General features: G+C 46.9%; 1 protein-coding gene across 1 annotated transcript in view; it reads right to left on the bottom strand.

Moving 5' to 3' along the window:
* The window catches only part of LOC117503320 (transmembrane channel-like protein 3), a 251235-nt gene that overhangs the window by 122676 nt on the left and 105142 nt on the right, over positions 1-23417 (bottom strand). Inside the window, exons 7-8 of the mRNA XM_034162542.1 lie at positions 16822-16865; positions 12914-13061 (exon numbers count right to left, since the gene is read on the bottom strand). Coding sequence (XP_034018433.1) covers positions 12914-13061; positions 16822-16865 — 192 coding nt within the window. The remainder of the gene's footprint in view (positions 1-12913; positions 13062-16821; positions 16866-23417) is intronic.

Here is a 23417-nt window from a genome sequence, read left to right as displayed (position 1 = left end):
AAGTTCCAGCATCATCACCTTGCCCAATGCAGATTCGAGATTCATCACTAAATATGACTTTCATCCAGTCATCCACAGTCCATGATTGCTTTTCCTTAGCCCATTGTAACCTTGTTTTTTCTGTTTAGGTGTTAATGATGGCTTTCGTTTAGCTTTTCTGTATGTAAATCCCATTTCCTTTAGGCGGTTTCTTACAGTTCGGTCACAGACGTTGACTCCAGTTTCCTCCCATTCATTCCTCATTCGTTTTGTTGTGCATTTTCGATTTTTGAGACATACTGCTTTAAGTTTTCTGTCTTGACACTTTGATGTCTTCCTTGGTCTACCAGTATGTTTGCCTTTAACAACCTTCCCATGTTGTTTGTATTTTGTCCAGAGTTTAGACACAGCTGACTGTGAACAACCACCATCTTTTGCAACATTGCGTGATGATTTACTCTCTTTTAAGAGTTTGATAATCCTCTCCTTTGTTTCAATTGACATCTCTCGTGTTGGAGCCATGATTCATGTCAGTCCACTTGGTGCAACAGCTCTCCAAGGTGTGATCACTCCTTTTTAGATGCAGACTAACAAGCAGATCTGATTTGATGCAGGTGTTAGTTTTGGGGATGAAAATTTACAGGGTGATTCCATAATTTTTTCCTCAGAATTGAGTGATTCCATATTTTTTTCACTCTGCTTGGTCTAAAAAAAAGTAACCGTTACTGACTGCCACAAATTTTTTTCCTGATTTCTTACAGTGTTTCTTAAAGCCAGAAAGTTGCCATTTGAAATGACTTTAGTTTTGTGTCATGTCTGTGATCTGCTTTTTTTCTTCAAAATTAAACAACTGAATGAACATCCTCTGAGGCTGGTGATTCCATAATTTTTGCCAGGGGTTGTACAAAGGGGATTTCCCTTTTAAAATGTGGTTAGGATTATTTGAAGTTAGGAATCAATTAACCTGTCCTTCCCAAATCGTTCCACAGGGGTCACTCTTGTTCCATGGTTAGACCTGGATTTATCTAGCAGAAATGCAAAATAGGTAATTTTGGGTTGATTTCAACCACAAAACCTTCGCAATAATGGTCACATCAAGAGTAACCTTTCAGTGAGCTGTTTTCTTTTGAGTTTAGTGTGAAAAACATCTTTCAGGGCTTTTGGTGAAAAAGGTGTCTTTCTGTGGAGGTTTCTTTTTTTTATGTGAGGGGGAAGTTGAGATGTTCTGGTCTGGGGATCTGATAAGGATTCACAGCTATGTGTGGAATGTACTTTGGGGTAATCTTAAATCCTGAGTATGGTGGGTTTTGTTGACAGATCCAAGCGTGCACGGCTTAAACTGTCTCCTCTTTGGTACCTGGAGATATACCAGGCCATGCTGTATGGGGTTTATCTTTTCTTTGAAAGAGTCCAAGGGCCCCATCTTAATGCAAGCTTAGGATGTTGGCTGTTTGATCACAGTTTTCCGCTACATCATAATTTGAAGAATTCACAGTCTGGTAGAGCTGGGACTTTGAAGGTCGGAGCAGAGATAGAGAGCAGAAAGGAGGAGAGGAGAGGAGAGGAATGCGATCGTCCTTGCCGGAGTCCAAGCCGACTATGTCCGATTTGAAGCCAATCAAAAGAGTATGGACTCAGCAGAGATTTACACATTTTTACTAGAGTGCCAAGGTGAGAAGCAAAAGGGAGTATATGGGAGGTGTACATGGGTATTATGCAAAAACTGAAGAAGTGTCGCACCCAATTGCATGACATGGAATACAGAGAAACCTCACTTGAAAATGAGCTACCACTGAAAAACCATTCCTTCAAAACATACAAAAAACAGCTGATCCCCCCAGATAAAGTCAAAACGTCATCAGGACAGGGAATGTGATTTGAGGACCAATGAAAGGACTCAGCACCTGCATGAGTGGAGTTATGTTCTCCAAAATGACTGACATTCTCCAGGGAGAAATCAGACACCGACATAAGTCTGTAGTCCAGCATTAAACATATGACAATCATTAATTTCCACAGTGGCTTCTATGAGACACATTTCAGAACTTGATGTGTCAAAATTAACATATTTTCAACAATTTTGCAAAAAAAACCATCTCAGTTTCAGACATGATGTCTTTAACAGATGTTCAATTGCTGCACAAAATAACCATGTCAGATTTTGACATGATGCCTTCAAGTAATTTCTAACAGATTCACAGGCATGAAAACAGATCAGCATTAACCAGATGAAAAGCGAAAAGTCACTAACCGTCCCACAGTTGTTATTCTCAGAGGTTGTCTTTGAGATGAACGCTGGAGTGCCAATGACGTCTTCTGGACTGGCTGACCTGATCGGCTGCGTGTGCATGTGAAATACACTCACAGGTGCTGCTGCCGGCCATGTTGCCGGGTGCATGGGAACCTCCTCAGCGGCCACAAGGGTGAATCTGCAGCGGAGCACATGGAGGCTGCGTCGACAGCAGGCAACAAAGAGGCAGAGCGGGCCTGTAAACACACTGCTGGTGTGACAGAGGCAGCAGCTTCGCGTGACGGCAGCAGCTTCGCGTGACGGCAGCAGCTTCGCGTGACGGCACCAGTGGTGCGGCCTTGCCACACACGGAAGCAGATTCAGCTGCAGGTGGCAGAGAGGCAGAACAGGCTGTGGATGATTCAGTAGATGATGAAGACAACATGAACGTAGGGTGCGCCGAGACGGGATCAGCTGTACCGCCGAGAGAGCTGTGTCAGGTGACATGGAGCGTACCGGGATCAACACAGCCGGCGTCGTTGAAGCAGCTGACCTGAGTGACGTCACCAGCAATGCTGCCATGAGGCTCACGGAAGCAGACATGGCTTCATGCGGCAAAGAGGCCGGGCAGGCTGCAGACAACTTAGTGGATGAAGGTGACATGGTGTGCGCCGGGACGGAAACAGCTGGTGCTGCTGCGAGAACTGAGCCAGGTGACGTTGGTGATGCCGCTCCAGGCAGCGCCGCTACCGTAGCTACCGCTGTGTGCGGTGAGGCGGAGCTGGCAGGTGCAGCCGAGGAGCTGAAGATCACTGCTGGAGAAGGTGTTGAGGTCTTCCTGGAGGAGATCACTGGAGGTGACGCGCATGTTCCCAAAGGCTCTACTGGCAGTGATGTGGACAGTGACTGCCCAGAAGGACCGGTGGATGTGGCCGACAGAGAGTGGACAGGCAAAAGCAGTACTTTAGTGGTCCTCAGTGCAGCCATCTCTGAAGCAGGTGTCGGTGGAATGGGCGCAAGGAGTCTCCGTGGTGCCGGGACTGGGGCCTCCCGGGGTGGGCGCTCTGACGTGCTTGTGCCCGAGACGAGCAGTTCTACAGGACCCGGATCAGTGAAAATCACTTGATTCCTCCGTGGAGCAGGCTTGGGAGGGGTCTAGAGCGAGACTGGCCTCAGTGGCTGCATTGCTGGACCTGGAGGCAGAACGTAAGTGGCTGGTTTCAGTGTTGCTGCGGGCTGAGGGGCGATGGCCGCATCAGAAAGCGTGATTATGCGAGGTTCTTCGCTGCAGGTGGCAGTGATATCTGATTCAAACAAAAAGTCCATTGGGTCCTCAATACAAGGTGGGACCAAACCCTGCTTAAACTGTGCTTTTATGTTCATCAGTTCAGGGGAAAGTTGTTAGCAATTTAGGCTTGACCAGAAAAATCTGGTCAAGTGCCGAGAAAATCCGCCGTTTACTCCGCTGACTTTGACAGTCCTGAAATTCAAGAGATAAGTCTTGTATTTTAAATAAAGATGTAGCCGTGTTCTGAAATGCTAATTGCTCTGACTCAGAATCTTCCTCGTCAACATCCATCCAGTCTGACTTGTCGTCTTCAGATGGCAGGAAGGCCTCCGGGTGCTTCATCTATTCTGGATGCTTTAGTTCAGAAAAAACATCATCCAGGCTCAGAAGCTCTGGGAAATAGTCAAATAGCCATGGGTTTGAATTCACAAGTTCCCAGGCCTGATCAAGATAATGAAACTTTTCTCTTGGAGCATAACAGTCACGAAAACAGACAAAAAAAAAAAAGAAGAAGAGAGGTCAGAAAAAATCCTCTTTATCACCTCAATATTCGGGAGTACAGCAACATTGTCCATGGCAGGAGTGGAGTCTGCGGAGTCCGTGATTTCACCAGATTGTACTGTCAAGCCGGGCGACAGCCTGGCACCAGGAATGGCTGGACCCGCAATACAGATTCCCAGACTTGACTTAGGTGTAAGAGAAAACGTGGTCTTTATTTCAGGCACCGGTTTGGTACACATATGGTCAGTCAGCGGAGCAGATGTGCAGTCAGAACCAGGCAAAAATGCAGTCACTGATGAGCAGGGTTCAGTGGCACAGGCAAATACAGGCATCAGAGATAAGGCGAAGTTGCAGTCAAAAATCAGGGCAAAAATACGGTACACGGCACGACAAAAACAGGGCTGTGAACAAAGGCTGGAGAGTGTAACTAAGACAACAATCTGGCGGTGTGCTGTGAGACTGTAAGGGCTTAAATAACAGGTGCTGTGAACAATGTGCATGTGCAGACTGATTAGGTAATAAGGTGCAGGTGTTGAGGGAAGATTCCAGAAAGGGGGCGTGGCTAGTAGACAAAGATCAAACACTGTGCAAGAGAGTGATGTAAGGAGCAAAGATGCTTGGGCTGGTGTAGGGAGTATGAGCGAGGTGAAACAACACGGACAGAAACAAGGTGACAGACATGGGGCAGGTGAAAAGAGTGTGAATGAAAGGAAATAAAGTACACAGAATCAAAATGAGGGAAAAAGCATAATGTCAGGTGCAGGGCATGGAGTGAACATAAATAACTGGACGTGAGTGCAATCTAAGAACAAAACTGAAAAGCAACCCAGAGGATAACAAACACAGGAGATAAACTACATAAAAAACTGATCCGAGAACAATAGAAAATAAAACACTAAGACAAAACTAAACTGGAACAGACTGAGAAATAACAAAACCTGATATTAAAGTACTACAGATAACAGAAATAAGAACAGCAAGAATAAGCAGATGATAACTGAAGATAAACAATGAAAACACAGACTGGCTAAACAAAACAAGAATGGAACTGAAACATGGTTGAAGTATAAAAGCAATAAAGAAACAAAGTGACAAAGCAGAAATAGAACATAGAATAACCACATCATGAAAGTAACAATGAAAAGTGACACAAGAAAATAAACCATGATGAAAATAACCAACTAATGAATCAGAGCTGCGGCAGAGAGAAAACAACAGAAAGGGGAAAAAATGGGCTCAGCCCACTGATCAGGCCAAAATCATGACATAGCAGAAGTGTAGTTAGCAACACCAACCACTGTACCTTGCCTTCATTGACTTGACAAAGTCAATGAATTTCTCTGGACTGTCCAGAGAAATTCATAAAGATACTAAGGCTTCTCCACAAAGACACGGCTGCCATAATTCTGGTACATGGCACAAAAACGGAAGCTTTCAATGTTCAGCCAGGAGTAAAGCAGGGCTGTGTCATCATGCAGTCGCCTTCATCACCTTCGTCGCAACATCCATCTGAACAAAGACAAGGTCACACCATTAACTGATATCGTGTACAGAATGGAGGGAAAGCTCTTCAACCTGAGCTGACTGACAACCATGAACAAAATCACCACCACTTTGCTCCTGGACTTCCAGCTTACCAATGACAGCAGTGTGCATTCCTTCACAGAAGACATTCTAGAGAAAATCCTTGAGATCATCAAAGCCCGGACCAAGCTTAGTCTTCAAATTAACTTGAAAATGGCACAAATCCTGTATCAGCATCCACCCACTATGGTCAATCCAAGCTTCCTGCTGTGAGACTGCACAGACAGATCCTGGAAAATGTGATGCACTTTCCATACCTGGGCAGCCATGTGTCATCAAATGCCGACGTTGGTGATGAGATCCAACCCTGACTCAATTGTGCAGGAACTGCCTTCAGCCAGATTCACACAACACAGACCTTCAAAACGAGCTGAAAATCCTTGAGCAGTTCTACCAACGCTGCCTGAGGGACAGGGTGGAAAGATTACCATACCAACATCAGAGTTTTGGCTGAGGCCAAACTCTAGAGCATTGAGTGCATAGTCACCAACAACCACCTTCAGTAGGTGGGTGATGTTTTTAGGGTGGCTGACAAACTACTTCCCAAGCAAATCTAGTCCTAGCTGAGTGAAGAAAAATGATCTGGAGGGGGGCAGAAGAAATGTTAGAAGGACCTCAACCTCAAAGCTGCTCCATTGACTGGGAGACCTGGGAAGAACAGGCATAGAATTGAGCCAGCTGGTGAGCAATAATCCACACAGGAGTGGAAGTCTTCAAAAACTGTATACCAACAAAACAGAAGAGCAGAGAGGAAAAAGAGCAAAATCTTGTCCAGCAGAAACTTCCAGCAGCAGTGACATGCAGCTTCTATCAGAAGCAGTGTGTCAAGACTAGGCCTTTCCAATCATCTTTGTGTCGATATCCCTGTCCAGGAATCAACAGAGAGACCATATTCTTTGCCTCAGAGGAATTGCCACAACAACAGTTGCACATCTCCGTGATGCTGCCATGCACTTCACACTTACATTCAACAGCAAGGTTGATTTGGTGAAAGACGACAAGCTGAAGGAGCAAACTGATGGTACACATTATTTTAGTAAGAAGAAACCAATCAAGTATGCCGTAAGCCAATTAAAAGCTTACACAGTGTCCGTGGGGACATCTTTAGTGGCTGGAATGATGGAAGCACAAGTGTGTTTCCACCACACCACTAAAAGCTCCTCCACACAGCAGCTTTCACTGTTGCTGAAGTCCAGTGTCCACAGCAAGTCCTGCAGGGCAAAGTGAGATGTAGGGTCCCGCTGCTCCCCACTTTCAGCTCTGAGAAATAACACCAGTCTGATAAAGTAAGAAAAAAAAAATAGAATGACAAAGATCTATTTAAGTGGCATATAAAACAAATTTGGAATGTTTTCCATTTGTGCAATGGAAAGTATATCATTCTACAAGGCATACAGTGAGGAAAATAAGTATTTGAACACCCTGCGATTTTGCAAGTTCTCCCACTTAGAAATCATGGAGGGGTCTGAAATTTTCATCTTAGGTCCATGTCCACTGCAAGAGACATAATCTAAAAAAAAAAAAAAATCCGGAAATCACAATGTATGATTTTTTAATAATTATTTGTATGTTACTGCTGCAAATAAGTATTTGAACACCTACCAACCAGCAAGAATTCTGGCTCACACAGACCTGTTCATTTTTCTTTAAGAAGCCCTCTTATTCTGCACTCTTTACCTGTATTAATTGCGCCTGTTTGAACTTGTTACCTGTATAAAAGACACCTGTTCACACATTCAATCAATCACACTCCAACCTGTCCACCATAGCCAAGACCAAAGAGCTGTCTAAGGACACCAGGGACAAAACTGTAGACCTGCACAAGGCTGGGATGGACTACAGGACAACAGGCAAGCAGCTTGGTAGAAGACAACAACAGTTATGATTATTTATTAGAAAGTGGAAGAAACACAAGATGACTGTCAATCTCCCTCGGTCTGGGATTCCATGCAAGATCTCACTTTGTGGGGTAAGGATGATTCTGAGAAAGCTCAGAACTACACAGGAGGACCTGGTCAATGACCTGAAGAGAGCTGGGACCACAGTCACAAAGATTACATTAGTAACATGTGCACAAGGCTGGGATGGACTACAGGACAACAGGCAAGCAGCTTGGTAGAAGACAACAACAGTTATGATTATTTATTAGAAAGTGGAAGAAACACAAGATGACTGTCAATCTCCCTCGGTCTGGGATTCCATGCAAGATCTCACTTTGTGGGGTAAGGATGATTCTGAGAAAGCTCAGAACTACACAGGAGGACCTGGTCAATGACCTGAAGAGAGCTGGGACCACAGTCACAAAGATTACATTAGTAACACGTGATGCTGTCATGGTTTATCCTGCAGGGCAGCAAGGTCCCCCTGCTCAAGCAAGCACATGTCAAGGCCCGTTTAAAGTTCACCAGTGACCATCTGGATGATCCAGAGGAGGCATGGGAGAAGGTCATGTGGTCAGATGAGACCAGAATAGAGCTTTTTGGAATCAACTCCACGTACCATGTTTAGAGGATGAGAACAACCCCAAGAAAACCATCCCAACTGTGAAGCATACTCTGGGGGTGCTCTTTTGCAAAGGGGACAGGACGACTGCACCGTATTGAAGGGAGCATGGATGGGGTTACATATTGCGAGATTTTGGCAAACAACCTCCTTCCCTCAGTAAGAGCATTGAAGATGGGGCATGGCTGGGTCTTCCAGCATGACAATGACCCCAGACACACAGCCAGGGCAACTAAGCAGGGGCTCCGTAAGAAGCATTTCAAGGTCCTGGAGTGGCCTGGCCAGTCTCCAGACCTGAACTCAATAGAAAATCTTTGGAGGGAGCTGAAACTCCAACCCTGAAAGATTTGGAGAAGATCTGTATGGAGGAGTGGACCAAAATCCCTGCTGCAGTTTGTGCAAACCTGGTGAAAAACTACAGGAAACGTTTGACCTCTGTAATTGCAAACAAATATTAACATTGATTTTCACAGGTGTTGAAATACTTATTTGCAGCAGTAACATACAAATAAATTATTAAAAAAATCATACATTGTGATTTCCGGATTTTTTTTTTTTAGATTATGTCTCTCACAGTGGACATGCACCTAAGATGAAAATTTCAGACCCCTCCATGATTTCTAAGTGGGAGAACTTGCAAAATCACAGGGTGTTCAAATACTTATTTTCCTCACTGTAGGTCTCAGTCTCAGCTGTCTGACTTTGTCTCCAAACCATCCTGTGTGTGCTGTCCCTCTGATATGTTCATTCCTAATCCTGCATGCTCTTCTTCACCTCTCTATTTCACTCTCCATTAAGCTCGTATCTCTCGGTGCGGTGAATGCTGATGAGCATAGTGAATTTCAGGTTTTGCCACGGTTCATAAAAGGTTGCCAAAGTGTTCGCAAACAGTTTTGAGGGACTCAAATAATATTTCTTGTGGCAAATAAATGTTGAACATGTTCAAAGTTTCTTAGCAAATTTATTTTTCCGCTAACAGTTTTAAGGATTTGTCAATGGTTCTAACATGTCGCTAAAGTTCTTTTTGGTTCACAACCACTCTCTGACCCAAACAGTGCACCTCATTAAATGTCTTGTCTTTGTGGTATATTCAATTGAATATAGGTTGAAGAGGATTTGCAAATCATTGTATTCTGTTTTTATTTACATTTTACACAATATCCCGACTTCATTGGAATTGGAGTTGTAAGATGGACCAGAAATAATCTTCATGATAGAAATATTTCATAACATAAGAAGCAGCTCAGTCCTCACTTCCCTATCCTTCAGCCAAGTCCTCCAACACTTTCTGGTGGATCCTAAGGTGTTCCCAAGCCAGCTGGCAAATATAATCCCTCCATCATATCCTGGGTCTTCCCTAGGGTCTCCTCCCAGTTGGACACACCTGGAAGACCTCTCTAGGATGATGACTAGGGGACATCTACACCAGACACCCAAACTACCTCAGCTGGCTCCCTTTGATATGAAGAAGCAGCAGCTGTACTCTGAGGCCCTCCCAGATAGTTCAGCTTCTTATCCTGTTCAGGAGTGTAAGCTCAGATACCAGATGAAGGAATCTCATTTCCACCCGTTGTATCCACAACATTATTTGAGTTATTACCCAAAAGTCATAACCATAGGTGAGGATAGGAGCATAAATCAACTGGTAAATTGAGAGTCTCACCTTCTGGCTCTGATCTCTATATGAACAAAGGGTGTGCCGAGTCCTCATTCTCGCACAGTCAGGACTGGATGGTGTCCAGTTTGGTGACGTCAGAGCTGTATCTCTGCTTTTTGCAGATGATGTGGTTCTGTTGCCTTCATCAAGCAGTGAATGTCTATGCACACTGTGCAGGTTTGAGACTGACTGTGAAGCAACTCTACATCTGAGGCCATGGTCCTCTGTTGGAAAACGGTGGATTGTCCCCTCTGGGTCAGGAGACAGTTACTGTCCCAAGTGGAGGAGATTAAGTATCTTGGGGTTTTCTTAATGAGTGGGAGTAAGTTGGAGCTTACATATAAGTATAACAGAAAACTAATAATCACACTGGACTTGAACTGAGGGCAACTTTTGCTCCAGGTGGAAGATATCAAGATCAATGATTTAACCTCTAGTATTACTGCAGCAGATTCCTTATGCTAAATAAGATACTGACTGTCAGTAATTCAAGGCAATGTTCCTTGTTTTTAAAGTGTCATTGATGTACAAATCAGGTCAGGTTGCACACACACACACACCAATCTGTTGTTGCTTATGAATTTATTGTGCAGTCGAGAAAAGATAGGAGGCCTCTGGTGAGATGTTTGGGCCAGAGATCCTTGCTCTCTATCACAGGCAGTGAAACAACGCTTCTTCAACTGGATTAGCTTCAGATGTGTAGTTTGATGGATTATGTGGAGAAAAATACATGAAACTTAGTGGTTAGCACTGTTGCATCACAGCAACAAAGTCATGGGATTGATTCTGTAGCACATGGGCTCGATTCACTCTAATTAAATAAGTACATTAATGCTGTCTCAACAAATACCTGAGGTTTTGGAACTAAGGAGAGAGACTGTGTTTTCACTCCCAGTGGAGAAATTCCTGCGTCCATCTGGAGATAAGCCTGAGACCCCTCCTTTGGGCCTCAACACTGTGCTTCACAGCAAAAACAGAACTGTAACTCAGAGTTCTTCAAAGGAGCCCCTTGCTTATTTATTGGTTAAATTTCGGTCACTATGAATTACATGACATTATAATGGCTTCACGTCAGAATCTGAACTCCCCCAGGCCCGGAGAGCCTTTTATGGCTTCACGCCAAGGCCAGAACCTCTCCAGACTGCAGGAAGATCTCCTCCACAATAAGACCTGGTCATAAACTTTGGGCCTTGACAACCAGCTATTATCTTTAAGTCTAAGTAAAGGAAAAGACCTTTGCTTAAAAGAAATTTTAAAAAATGCATCAGTATTCTTTTATATATATATATATATATATATATATATATATATATATATATATATATATATATTAAAAACTTCTAATGTTGTTTGTATTGATTAATCAAACAAAATGCTTTGCATATAATCATTCCATTTTATTGACATGTGTTCCTTTTAACTGATGTGTGTTTAAGTGTGATCTTTCTGCATTGTCAATATGTTGATGGTGAAATATTAAATATTAAATATTAAATGGAGTGCTCAAGTGACTATTAATAATGTGTATCCATTCGAGTGTCTTAGAACAAATAGTATGCCAAAATAGTTAATGTGTTTAAATCATTGAATCATTTTTGTCTGCCTTTCTAACACATGAAGTTTTCAGTGAGATTACACACTCTAAATGGGTGGAGTTTAATGACATAAGTCCCCTTTAAAAGTTAGAACAGAGTCTCTCGACCCCCTCTTGAAATTCTCCTGCAAGCCTCTGCTGCAACTCCTCTCTCTTCCTTTCTTAAAAGCTTAACTTTTATTTTTGGGTCAACAAGGCCCCATGCTAAGCTAAACTAAAGCTACCAGGTGGCTTCATTCATTCATTCGCTGCCTGACGCTTTTAAGGTCCGTCAAGTCTTTCAAATTTTTAAGAGAACCTCCGATCTGAACATTTCAAAATAATAGCGAATTTACAGAAAAGCGACTTTCCTTTTTTTGTACAACGCTGCTTTTAAAGTTTTTACCTTTTTTCCTAAATTCACAAAGACTTTTAATCTGGCTCCAACAAATGTTTTAAAAGCTACCAGAACCCATTTTTAACAAACGCCTTCCACCTCTGGGGTCCAGCAAGCTGATGACCTGACTGCAAGCGGCCATCCTGTCGGTAAAGCCAGCTGACACAAGCCTTTGGGATCACCCGGGGAGACCACTGAGTTAACCCCTGACCCAAGTGAGCACGCTGCAAAGAGCATCAACACATCGATGGACGGAGAACCATCTCTTCAACGGATCAGCTAAGTGACCCAGTTAAAGGTTCCAGAAGAAGGGTTTTGTTGTTAATGGATGCAAAGTGGCTTCTTCTTTTTAAACATATTCATATAATTTTCTTAAAAATAATTGGCTTCAAATTTCTTCACTAAATTCTAATCAGATTTATTTACTTAAAGTCTTTAAGCTTTATCTCTCTTTCAAAGCAAATTGTGTCCATAAATGAACTTATTTAATCACTATCCACAAAAATGCCAGTAAACTATTCATTTCTTGTATAATTGTAAATAAAATGTAAATATTTCTGCTGTGGTCCATTTTGTGTTCAGAAGGAAACCTTTGGTCAATTGTATCGTAGAATTCAGACTTTCAGACCCAAGACTGATTAATTAAATTGAGACTGATTGATTAATTTGAGACTGATAAATTAATTAATGTTTAAATTAAAGTACCTATGCTTTAAATAGGTGGTGCCCCAAGTAAATTGGATATTAAATAATAACTGTTAAACCTTAAAATTGTTAATTATTTTGGCGACCCATTAAATGAGGTCTAGGCCAATTTAATTCAATTTGGGAGTTTAACAATGCTTTCACTACATTAATTTGGTTCCTCTGTGTGAGGTGCCATTCATTCCAAAAAATGAATTTTGTTACATGTATTTTGGTCCCCTGTTTGCGAGGCATGTAATTTTGCTACAATTCCCACCTGTGGCCTTTCTGTCTGAAGTTTACATGTCCTCCCCGTGTTTGTGTGAGTTTCCTCCAGGTTCCCATCCAAAGACATGCAGGTTAGGTGGACTGCAATCTTTAAATACTTGTCGGTAGGTGTGTGTGCGGGTGTGAATGTGTTTGTTTGTCTTTATGTGGCCCTGTGACAGACTGGCATCCTGTCCAGGGTGTACCCCCGCCTCATGCCTACGTAATGATGTCTGTCTGTGCTTGACTACCTCATTCTTCTCCCACAGCGTCAGCTCCACCTTCTCCTGCTCCAGTTTCTGAGAACGTTCTACCACAAAATAGATGATGTAGATGCTGCCAGCCAGAGACAGCAGTACAAGGATGTTGGCTAAGATCCGAAGACTGATCAGGACTGCCCTGCAACACAGAAACATACAGGTCACTCAGCGAGCACAGAGAATTGGAGTGGATCAATACCTGTGAAGCCATCAATACAGAGGACCGGCTTCATATAGCTGCAGCTAATGTTGCCAGTCTTGGTCATTTTGTCGTGACAAACATGATGGAAGTACCTCAGGTCTTGGATGGCAATCACACAAGCAGAAACCTGGTCTATCCCCACACCTTGAAAGAACCCATCTGTCTGTTGCAGACAGGTGAACCCACCCTGCTGTGGTTCCTAACACTTAGGTGCCTGTGTTGGATCATGTCAAGAGAAGTGTGCCACATTTCCAAAATCTTGTAGCTGGCCTTCCCACATAAATCATTCATTTTCAGCCACTTATCCAGGTCTGGCTCATGGTGGCAGCAGAGCAAGCAGCTCATCCCAAACTTCCGTATCCTCTGCCAAGTCCCGTAAGCCTTCCTGGGGGATCCCAAGGTGTTCCCAATCCACCTGGCAAATAAAATCCCCCCATTGTGTGCTGATCTTCCCCCGGGGCCCCTGGTTGTCTGTTGCCAAAACTGTGCCTTGGTTTCCCAAGAGAGACAACCAAGGCCCCTGGTTGTCCCCTGATTGGCCCCTGGCCCTCCCAAGGGAGACAACCAGGGGACATCTTCACCAGATGCCCAAACTACCTCAGCTGGCTCCTTTCGATGTGAAGAAACAGTGGCTCTGCTCCGAGTTCTTCCCAGATAGCTGAGCTTTTTTTTTTATTTTCATTTATATAGCACCAAATCACAACAAGGTTGCCTCAAAGCGCTTCACACAAGTAAGGTCTAACCTTACCAACCCCAGGGTGACCTTTTCACCCTGTCCAGGAGTGAAGGCCCAGATACCGACGGAGGAATCTCATTTCCACCACTTGTATCTACAATCTTATTCTTTCAATCATTACCCAAAGTTCATGACCACAGGTGAGGATAGGCGCATAAATCAATTAGTAAATTGAGAGCCTCGCCTTCCATTTCAGCACCTTCTTCACCACCATTTTACAGCGTCCGTAAAATTTCAGATGCCATCCCAATCTGTCTATTAATGAATGAATGAAATATATTTCAAAACAAGGAAAAATAAATAAATAGTAAAGCATAAGAAAAGTATGTCAACTAAAAAACAGTACTTGAAAAGGAGTAGGAAGAAGTAAACACTAGTAAACACCTCCCCCTTCTCAATTCCCCCCCCCCTCTAAATTCAAGATATTTACAGTCCATTACCCAACCAGTGCTGAAAAATAAACAACAAAAACATATTATAATTATATAAAAACAATAACAACAGTCAAAAAGATTTTTATCTCGACATGTCTGCATACGTTCCTAAAGTGTTCTTTTTCTCTGTATTAATACTTATCTGTAATTCTTCATCCAGCCTGTTCCACAAATCCACCCCACAAATTGAAATACACACACTTTTTTGGAGTTTAATCTTCTTAAATTATAGCCCCCTCCCTGCCACAAAACATTTTTAATATTGCCCAGAAGCAAATTATTTTTTGTAATATATGTTTTGTTACCAAACACCTCTCCACAGAGCTCATGACTCCATAAGCTCCTCCCACCCTCCATGCTTACCATCCTTGTGAGTACTCACTGAACATAAGCATGAACATAGGCAGTGCTTTGTTTCAGTCTGTGCTGATTTTTGCAAAAGGTTTGACTCAACTGATCAGGTTCCTGTCTGACACAATTTAAAAAAGTCCAAAGATCCCCAACAGGTTGCTCAACACCACAGCCAGACTGTGCAAAGTCATGTGACTTCTTCCCGGTGTTCCTCAGGGCTGTAGTTCAGCTCCTCTACTCTTCAGTGCTTGCATGGACTGGATGTCTTAGGTGCTTCTGTTGGTGATGAATGGATACCCTGATTGTTGGAATTGAGATACCGAAGAAGGAGTCAGAATGTTTGGGTTTATGAAAGCCCAGGATTAAGACTAAGATCCAAGATTTCTATGACTTCCTGGACTTGATAATCACAAATCCATCTGCATGTGATAGAAGTGTGGAATTTATTGAGATTCACTTATCTCGGTCTTTCATTCTTTGAGTCCTCGGCCTTTGAGATCCAGAGAAGCTTGGCAAGAATTTATGGAATCATGAGATCAAAGGTCAGAGTCTTTACGGTCCTGGACACTAATCAGTGTGCTGAGGCAACAACTGGATGTTTATGATGTTAGTTCTTGTCAGAGGACCAATGGTTGCCACAGGACTGGCAGTGTCCAGTCACCCGTTAATGCGTCAGACCTTGCAGCTGATTGTGTGGGTGGAGGGTCTGCCCCTACTCATGGGTCAGTGTGGCTGTGCAGTGGCCTGGGTGTCAGCTGGAGACCCTTGGGTATATACACTGATCAAAAATATAAAGGCAACACTTTTGTTTTTGTTCCCATTTTTCATGAGCTGAACTCAAAGATCTAAAACATTTTCTATAGACACAAAAGACCTGTTTCTCTCAAACATTGTTCACAAAACTGTCTGTGTTTGTGAGCACTTCTCCTTTGATGTGATAATCCATTCCACCTCACAGGTGTGGCATATCAAGATGCTGATTAGACAGCATGATTACTGCACAGGTGTGCCTTAGGCCGGCCACAATAAAGATGGTAAATATGTCATAATCTGTGTATTATGGGGGTGACATCCTGTTCAGCTGCATTGCGGGTGCTGTGCCGAGCCTCTGACGAGCAAAATGACGCATGGACTCAGTGACAGATGGTGCTTTCAGTTTGATTGAGTAATGTTCACGTCCGCTGCACATGATGGATGCGTGCGACATACATGTTGCATATCAGCATATCCTTTGCGCTCCCTGGACGGGACCCAGTGGAGGTGCACGTACGCAGCACAAGCAGGACATGTTGGTAGGATCTGACGTGCCCGATCCATGTCGGGGTTCCCTTGGCCACAATCAAATTGTTCCAACTGCTGTTATGACGGCATACTTATATGTAGATTGCAGTGGGATTGCTGTTGGATGGGTGTCCCACCTGGACAGCACCACAAGTGTTTTTCACATGTGCAAAACTTTTGAAGCAGCCGCACGAATGGAGCCACCCATGTAGACTTCTCTGAGGCTGCTGTCTGACGTTTTCAGACTGCACCTTGACAGTTTTCAGACGTTCGTCATTCTGAAACAATTTGGCCTCATTTGTGCTATGTCTGATGGGGTCCAACCACCCGCTCCCACAAGATCTGTGGTGGGTCCTGTGGAACCCAGTCCCAATGCAGGGCTCTAACTGGAGGTGCAGTCCGGCTTATCCGTGGCACATTTGGGACATGTTGGCAGGATTTGACATGGCTGACCATTTCGATTTGCCCTTCAATGCGATCAGAATGTAGAATTGTTTAGAATCCTGTCAGAATGCACTTCAATTGCCATTCGATATTTTTCCACTTCGAATAGACCTCAAATGTTTTTAACATGAGCTAAACATTCAGGCCGGCCACAGAAATTTGTCCGACTGTTTGGAATGCACTCAGAATGCAGTCGGAGGTTTTGGAATGTACCTCGACTGTTCCAGAATGTATACTGAATTTTCATTCAGATGACATTCCCGCTCATTTGGCCTCTAGTGTGATGGTATAAGCAAATAAGCTGCTCATGCATGTGCTGATCAACCAAAAGCAGATTCACGTTTTGATTGTGTTGTGAAGAGACATCAAAATAAAACATGCAAAATAGATCATCGAATGGAGACGGAAAAAAAAAATCAACCAATACATAAATAAATAAGGAGGCACCTACAGACTCGTATCTTTCTTTTTCTCCTGCTCCTCCACAATGGCTTCCTGTGAAGAGACAAAGTTATTTAGAACCATAATGAAAATTCAGTCCCAAATATTATCACAAACCTGCTGATTTGAAAACCGTGTTTGTATCATTGCTGGTTTGTGGAGATGTTATTGTGTCACTGTGATTCCTATAGAACGACACTGATCATAATAACACATTAAATACTGTATGCTCCAGTTCAATACATCATCTTAACAGTTGCCATGGAAACCTTCACATGGGTAAACTTTTGAGTAACTGAAACATAAAACTCCCTCATGGTGTCTGTCAGTCTGTGCTGTCTGAGTAAACCTTCTGCTGATGTAACACTGGAGATGTGAAAACTGGATTTACTTTCTCTGGACTGTGACTGGGGCAGGGAGAAGGATAAGGACTATAATCTGTGCAGTGATGTGAACACTGGGGGACTTGTGATGATTGCTGGGGTTTCGGGAACAGAACTGTCAGGTGTTGGGAAGGTGTCGTGACACGGACCCACAACAGGGGGCGCTAAGGAACGGACAATGGATAAGCCAACCAGTAACAATTTAATGTTGTGAAAACACACAACGGAATACAGACAGAGATATGGATTGCCAATGAGACACCAGGTGACGTGTGGGCAGGCTCGAAGATAGAAGACCTCTGGCGAGAGAAGAGCCGATTCCCACACAGCTTCCACCACCAGCGGGCCTGAAGAACACCGGAGCCGCCAAGTCCCGAGTCCCCAGGTGGCTTCTGCCTTCGGCTGTCAACCCTGGTACTGCTGGCAGAGAACAGAGAAAATCCAGGTGAGTGTGAATCCGCACACTCAGTAGTCCACTCACAGTCAATGTTCTGTAAGGAGGGAGCACCTCCACCTCCAATCACACACTCGTGCAGCTCCTGTGTAACCACTTATCTGCTACGGAGCGTGATGCAAAGTCGTCGCGGTCACGCCCTTCTCCAGCTCCGATAAGAACACCACAGGGCAAACGGCTGCAAGGAAGAGTTCAGTTAGCAGAGAAATTACCACAGAGAAGGTTAACTCTTGGTTGCTGATTTCTCGGCGGGGAGGTGGAGTTGTAGTCCGTTTTTTATGGTGATGTGGTGAATGAGTGACAGCTGGTGCAGATGATGAATGACAGCTGTCACTCTCCGTTGCTCTGACGCCCTCTCGTGCTTGAAGCCCGCACTCCAAGCAGGGCGCCATCTGGTGGTGGTGGGCCAGCAGTACCTCCTCTTCTGGCGGCCCACACAACAGGACCCCCCCCTCAACGGGCGCCCAGGTTTATCCGGGTGACGTCGGTAGAAGTCGGCCAGGAGGTCCGGGTCCAGGATGAAGCTCCTCTTCACCCAGGAGCGTTCTTCGGGTCCGTAGCCCTCCCAGTCCACCAGGTATTGGAACCCCCGGCCCTTCCGACGGACGCACGGTCCATGCCGGCTCCCCGTCGATGATCCGGGCAGGAGGCGGTGCAGGTCCAGGGGTGCAAAGTGGAGAGGTGTGACGGGGTTTCAAACGGGACACATGGAAGACAGGGTGGATCCGCAGTGAAGCTGCAGCTGCCAGCTTCACTGTGGCCGGGCTGAGGACCTTGATGATGGGGAACGGTCCGATGTAGCGGTCTTTGAGTTTTGGTGAGTCGACCTGGAGCGGTATGTCCTTCGTAGAAAGCCACACCTCTTGCCCGGGCTGGTACGCAGGGGCCGGGGAACGCCGGCGATCTGCATGGGCCTTGGCTCTCGTCCGAGCCTTCAACAGGGCAGAACGGGTGGTCCGCCACACCCGGCGGCACCTCCTGAGGTGGGCCTGGACCGAGGGCACTCCGACCTCTCCCTCCACTAGCGGGAACAATGGGGGCTGGTACCCCAAACACGCCTCAAACGGGGAGAGGCCGGTAGCAGACGAGACCTGGCTGTTATGGGCATACTCGATCCAGGCCAGATGGTTACTCCAGGCCGCCGGGTGCGCTGAGGTCACGCAGCGAAGGGCCTGCTCCAGCTCCTGGTTAGCCCGTTCTGCCTGGCCGTTTGTCTGGGGGTGGTACCCGGACGAGAGACTCACGGTGGCCCCCAGCTCCTTACAGAAACTCCTCCAGACCTGCGAGGAGAACTGGGGACCACGATCTGATACGACGTCCGACGGTATCCCATGCAGACGCACGGCGTGGTGGACCAGGAGGTCTGCCGTCTCCTGGGCCGTCGGGAGCTTCGGGAGGGCCACGAAGTGGGCCGCCTTGGAGAACCGGTCCACTATCGTGAGGATGACGGTGTTGCCCTGGGACGGCGGGAGGCCCGTGATGAAGTCCAGACTGATGTGGGACCAGGGGCGATGAGGCACCGGTAGGGGCTGGAGGAGGCCCGTGGTCCTCCTATGGTCCGCCTTGCCCCTGGCACAGGTGGTACAGGCCTGGATGTAGTCCCGGACGTCGGCTTCCAGGGACGCCCACCAGAAGCGCTGCTGGACAACTGCCACGGTCCTGTCCTACGCACCCCGGGATGACAGGAGAGCTTGGATCCGTGACAGAAGTCCAAGACGGCAGCTCTGGCTTCTGGTGGGACGTACAATCGGCTCTTAGGGCCGGTCCCCGGGTCCGGGTTTCTTGCCAGGGCCTCCCGGACGGTCTTCTCCACGTCCCAGGTGAGGGTGGCCACGACAGTGGACTCGGGGATGATGGTCTTGGTTGGATCCGGGACAGTGCGTCCAATCGTTGGTTCTTAGTCCCGGGGCGGTATGTTATCTGGAAGTCAAAGCACCCGAAGAACAGAGACCAGCGGGCTTGCCTGGGGTTCAGCCGCTTGGCGGTCCGGATGTACTCCAGGTTCCGATGGTCCGTGAAAACCGTGAAGGGCAACGCCGCTCCCTCCAACAGGTGTCTCCACTCTTCAAGAGCCTCCTTCACCGCGAGGAGTTCCCGATTGCCCACGTCATAGTTGCGCTCAGCTGGGGTCAACCTGCGGGAAAAATAGGCACAAGGATGGAGAACCTTATTGGACTCCCCGCCCTGGGACAGCACGGCTCCTATCCCCGAGTCAGAGGCATCCACTTCGACAATAAACTGGCGATCAGGGTCAGGCTGCACCAGAACTGGTGCAGTTGAGAACCGACGTTTCAACTCCTTAAACGCGGCTTCGCACCAATCCGACCAGGTGAAGGGGACTTTAGTGGAGGTCAGGGCAGTCAGGGGGCTAACTACCTGACTGTACCCCTTAATGAACCTCCGGTAAAAATTTGCAAAGCCGAGGAACTGTTGCAGCTTCCTTCGGCTTGTTGGTTCGGGCCAATCTCTCACCGCCGCGACCTTGGCCGGATCAGGGGCGACGGAGTTGGAGGAGATGATGAACCCCAGGAAGGACAAAGAAGTGCGGTGGAACTCACACTTCTCGCCCTTCACGAACAACCGGTTCTCTAACAACCGCTGTAGGACCTGACGTACATGTTGGACATGAGTCTCAGGGTCCGGAGAAAAGATGAGTATATCATCCAGATATACGAAGACAAACCGATGCAGGAAGCCCCGCAAGACGTCATTAACCAACGCTTGGAACGTCGCGGGGGCGTTAGTGAGGCCGAACGGCATGACCAGGTACTCAAAGTGACCTAACGGGGTGTTAAATGCCGTCTTCCATTCGTCTCCCTTCCGGATCCGAACTAGCTGGTATGCGTTCCTAAGATCAAGTTTAGTGAAGATTTTGGCTCCATGCAGGGGCGTGAACACCGAATCCAACAGAGGTAACGGGTATCGGTTGCGAACCGTGATCTCGTTCAGCCCTCTGTAATCGATGCATGGACGGAGTCCGCCGTCTTTTTTGCCCACGAAAAAGAAACCTGCACCCATCGGGGATGTGGAGTTCCGGATCAGCCCAGCGGCTAAGGAGTCCCGGATGTAGGTCTCCATTGATTCGCGTTCCGGACGTGAGAGGTTGTACAGCCTGCTGGACGGGTACTCAACGCCCGGGATCAAATCGATGGCACAATCGTACGGTCGGTGCGGGGGAAGAGCGAGTGCCAGATCTTTGCTGAAGACATCAGCTAAATCGTGGTACTCCTTTGGCACCGCCGACAGATTGGGGGGAACTTTGACCTCCTCAGTAGCCGTCATGCCGGGTGGAACCGAGGATCCTAAGCACTCCCGGTGGCAGGTTTCGCTCCACTGCGTCACAACCCCAGACGGCCAATCAATCCGGGGATTGTGCTTCACCATCCATGGGAACCCTAAAATCACTCGGGAGGTAGAAGGTGTTACGTGAAACACGATCTCCTCCCTGTGATTCCCAGACACAACCAAGGTCACTGGCTGTGTCTGATGTGTGATTAATGGAAGTAGGGTACCATCTAGTGCCCGCACCTTCAAAGGTGAAGGCAGAGCCACCAGAGGGAGCCCCACTTCCTTTGCCCATCTGCTGTCCAGCAGATTCCCTTCCGATCCCGTGTCTACCAGTGCTGGGGCGTGAAGGGTTAAATCCCCACTCAGGATCGTTACTGGGATTCATGCAGATTTGCGGGGCTCTCCCGCGTGTGTGTTATGGCCCACCCTTAGCCCAGTTTCTAAGGACGGGCGTTGTAGTTTGACCGTTTGGGGCAGTCCTTTTGCATGTGCTCACATGAGCCACAGAAAAAACACTCCCCATGGGCCAGCCTCCTTTGTCTGATGTTTACTTTCATTTTGGCCCTGCTTGTGTCCATAGCTTCGTCAGCAGGGGGAGCTGTTACCACACGGAGCTCTCTGGCAGTGAAGCGTGGGGACGACGACACCCTTTCGGAACCGGAAGGGAGAGGGGCGGCTCGGGCCTGGTCACGCCCCCCGGCCTGCTCCCGACGGTGTTCATTCAAACGGTTGTCTAAGCGTATAACTAAATCGACAAGCCCATCGAAATCCCGCGGTTGCTCCTTAGCCAGCAAATGCTCCTTCAGGACCGGAGACAGTCCGTTTATGAAGGCGGCGCGGAGCGCAACGTTATTCCAGCCGGACCTCGCTGCCGCGATGCGGAAGTCGACTGCATATGAAGCTGCACTCCGGCGCCCCTGTCTCATCGACAGCAGCACGCTCGAAGCAGTCTCGCCTCTGTTGGGATGATCAAAAACCTGTTTGAACTCCCGCACAAACCCAGCCTAAGACGTTAAGAGCCGTGAGTTCTGCTCCCAGAGCGCCGTAGCCCAGGCGCGTGCCTCTCCTCGAAGCAAATTGATCACATAAGCCACCCGGCTAGCGTCCGACGCGTACATGATTGGACGCTGTGCAAAAACGAGCGAACACTGCATAAGGAAGTCTGCGCACGTCTCGACACAGCCTCCGTACGGTTCCGGAGGGCTTATGTATGCTTCAGGGGACGGTGGGGGGGGGGGGTCGTTGAACGACCAGTGGAATGTCTGTGTCGGGCCCAGGACCAGCGAGAGGAGGGACTGCAGCAGCGCCTTGATCGCACGCTTCCACCCTGGCGGTGAGAGCCTCCATCCTCCGATTAAGGAGTACATTCTGCTCGGTCACCAAATCCAACCGAGCCGTGAAGGCGGTTAGGATATGCTCCAGATCACTCAACACACCTCCCGCTGACGCCTGCGCCTCTTGCTCTTCCATTGGCCGTTCAAGCTCTGGTTGACGCCCCTCAGGATCCATGACGCTTGGCCGAGAAATCCTGTTGGGAAGGTGTCATGACACGGACCCACAACAGGGGGCGCTAAGGAACGGACAATGGATAAGCCAACCAGTAACAATTTAATGTTGTGAAAACACACAACGGAATACAGACAGAGATATGGATTGCCAATGAGACACCAGGTGACGTGTGGGCAGGCTCGAAGATAGAAGACCTCTGGCGAGAGAAGAGCCGATTCCCACACAGCTTCCACCACCAGCGGGCCTGAAGAACACTGGAGCCGCCAAGTCCCGAGTCCCCAGGTGGCCTCTGCCTTCGGCTGTCGACCCTGGTACTGCTGGCAGAGAACAGAGAAAATCCAGGTGAGTGTGAAGCCGCACACTCAGTAGTCCACTCACAGTCAATGTTCTGTAAGGAGGGAGCACCTCCACCTCCAATCACACACTCGTGCAGCTCCTGTGTAACCACTTATCTGCTACGGAGCGTGATGCGAAGTCGTCGCGGTCACGCCCTTCTCCAGCTCCGATAAGAACACCACAGGGCAAGCGGCTGCAAGGAAGAGTTCAGTTAGCAGAGAAATTACCACAGAGAAGGTTACCTCTTGCTTGCTGATTTCTTGGCGGGGAGGTGGAGTTGTAGTCCGGTTTTTATGGTGATGTGGTGAATGAGTGACAGCTGGTGCAGATGATGAATGACAGCTGTCACTCTCCGTTGCTCCAACGCCCTCTCGTGCTTGAAGCCCGCACTCCAAGCAGGGCGCCATCTGGTGGTGGTGGGCCAGCAGTACCTCCTCTTCTGGCGGCCCACACAACAAGAAGTGCAGGAAAATATTAATATTGAGTAGTCTTAAATCTGAACGTCATAAGTTCACAATATGATTGATTAAACATCTGTCTTCAACTGGAAACAAGACAAACAGCAGGCATAATATCTATATTTTTATTTACACATTTACAGGTACAAACATACAAGAATATGTATGAGTCAGTTTT

The sequence above is a fragment of the Thalassophryne amazonica genome, chromosome 2 (genome assembly GCF_902500255.1).
Source record: "Thalassophryne amazonica chromosome 2, fThaAma1.1, whole genome shotgun sequence".
Taxonomy (NCBI): domain Eukaryota; kingdom Metazoa; phylum Chordata; class Actinopteri; order Batrachoidiformes; family Batrachoididae; genus Thalassophryne; species Thalassophryne amazonica.
The sequence above is the reverse complement of the archived record's forward strand: the minus strand, read 5'-3'. Positions and strand labels throughout refer to the sequence as shown.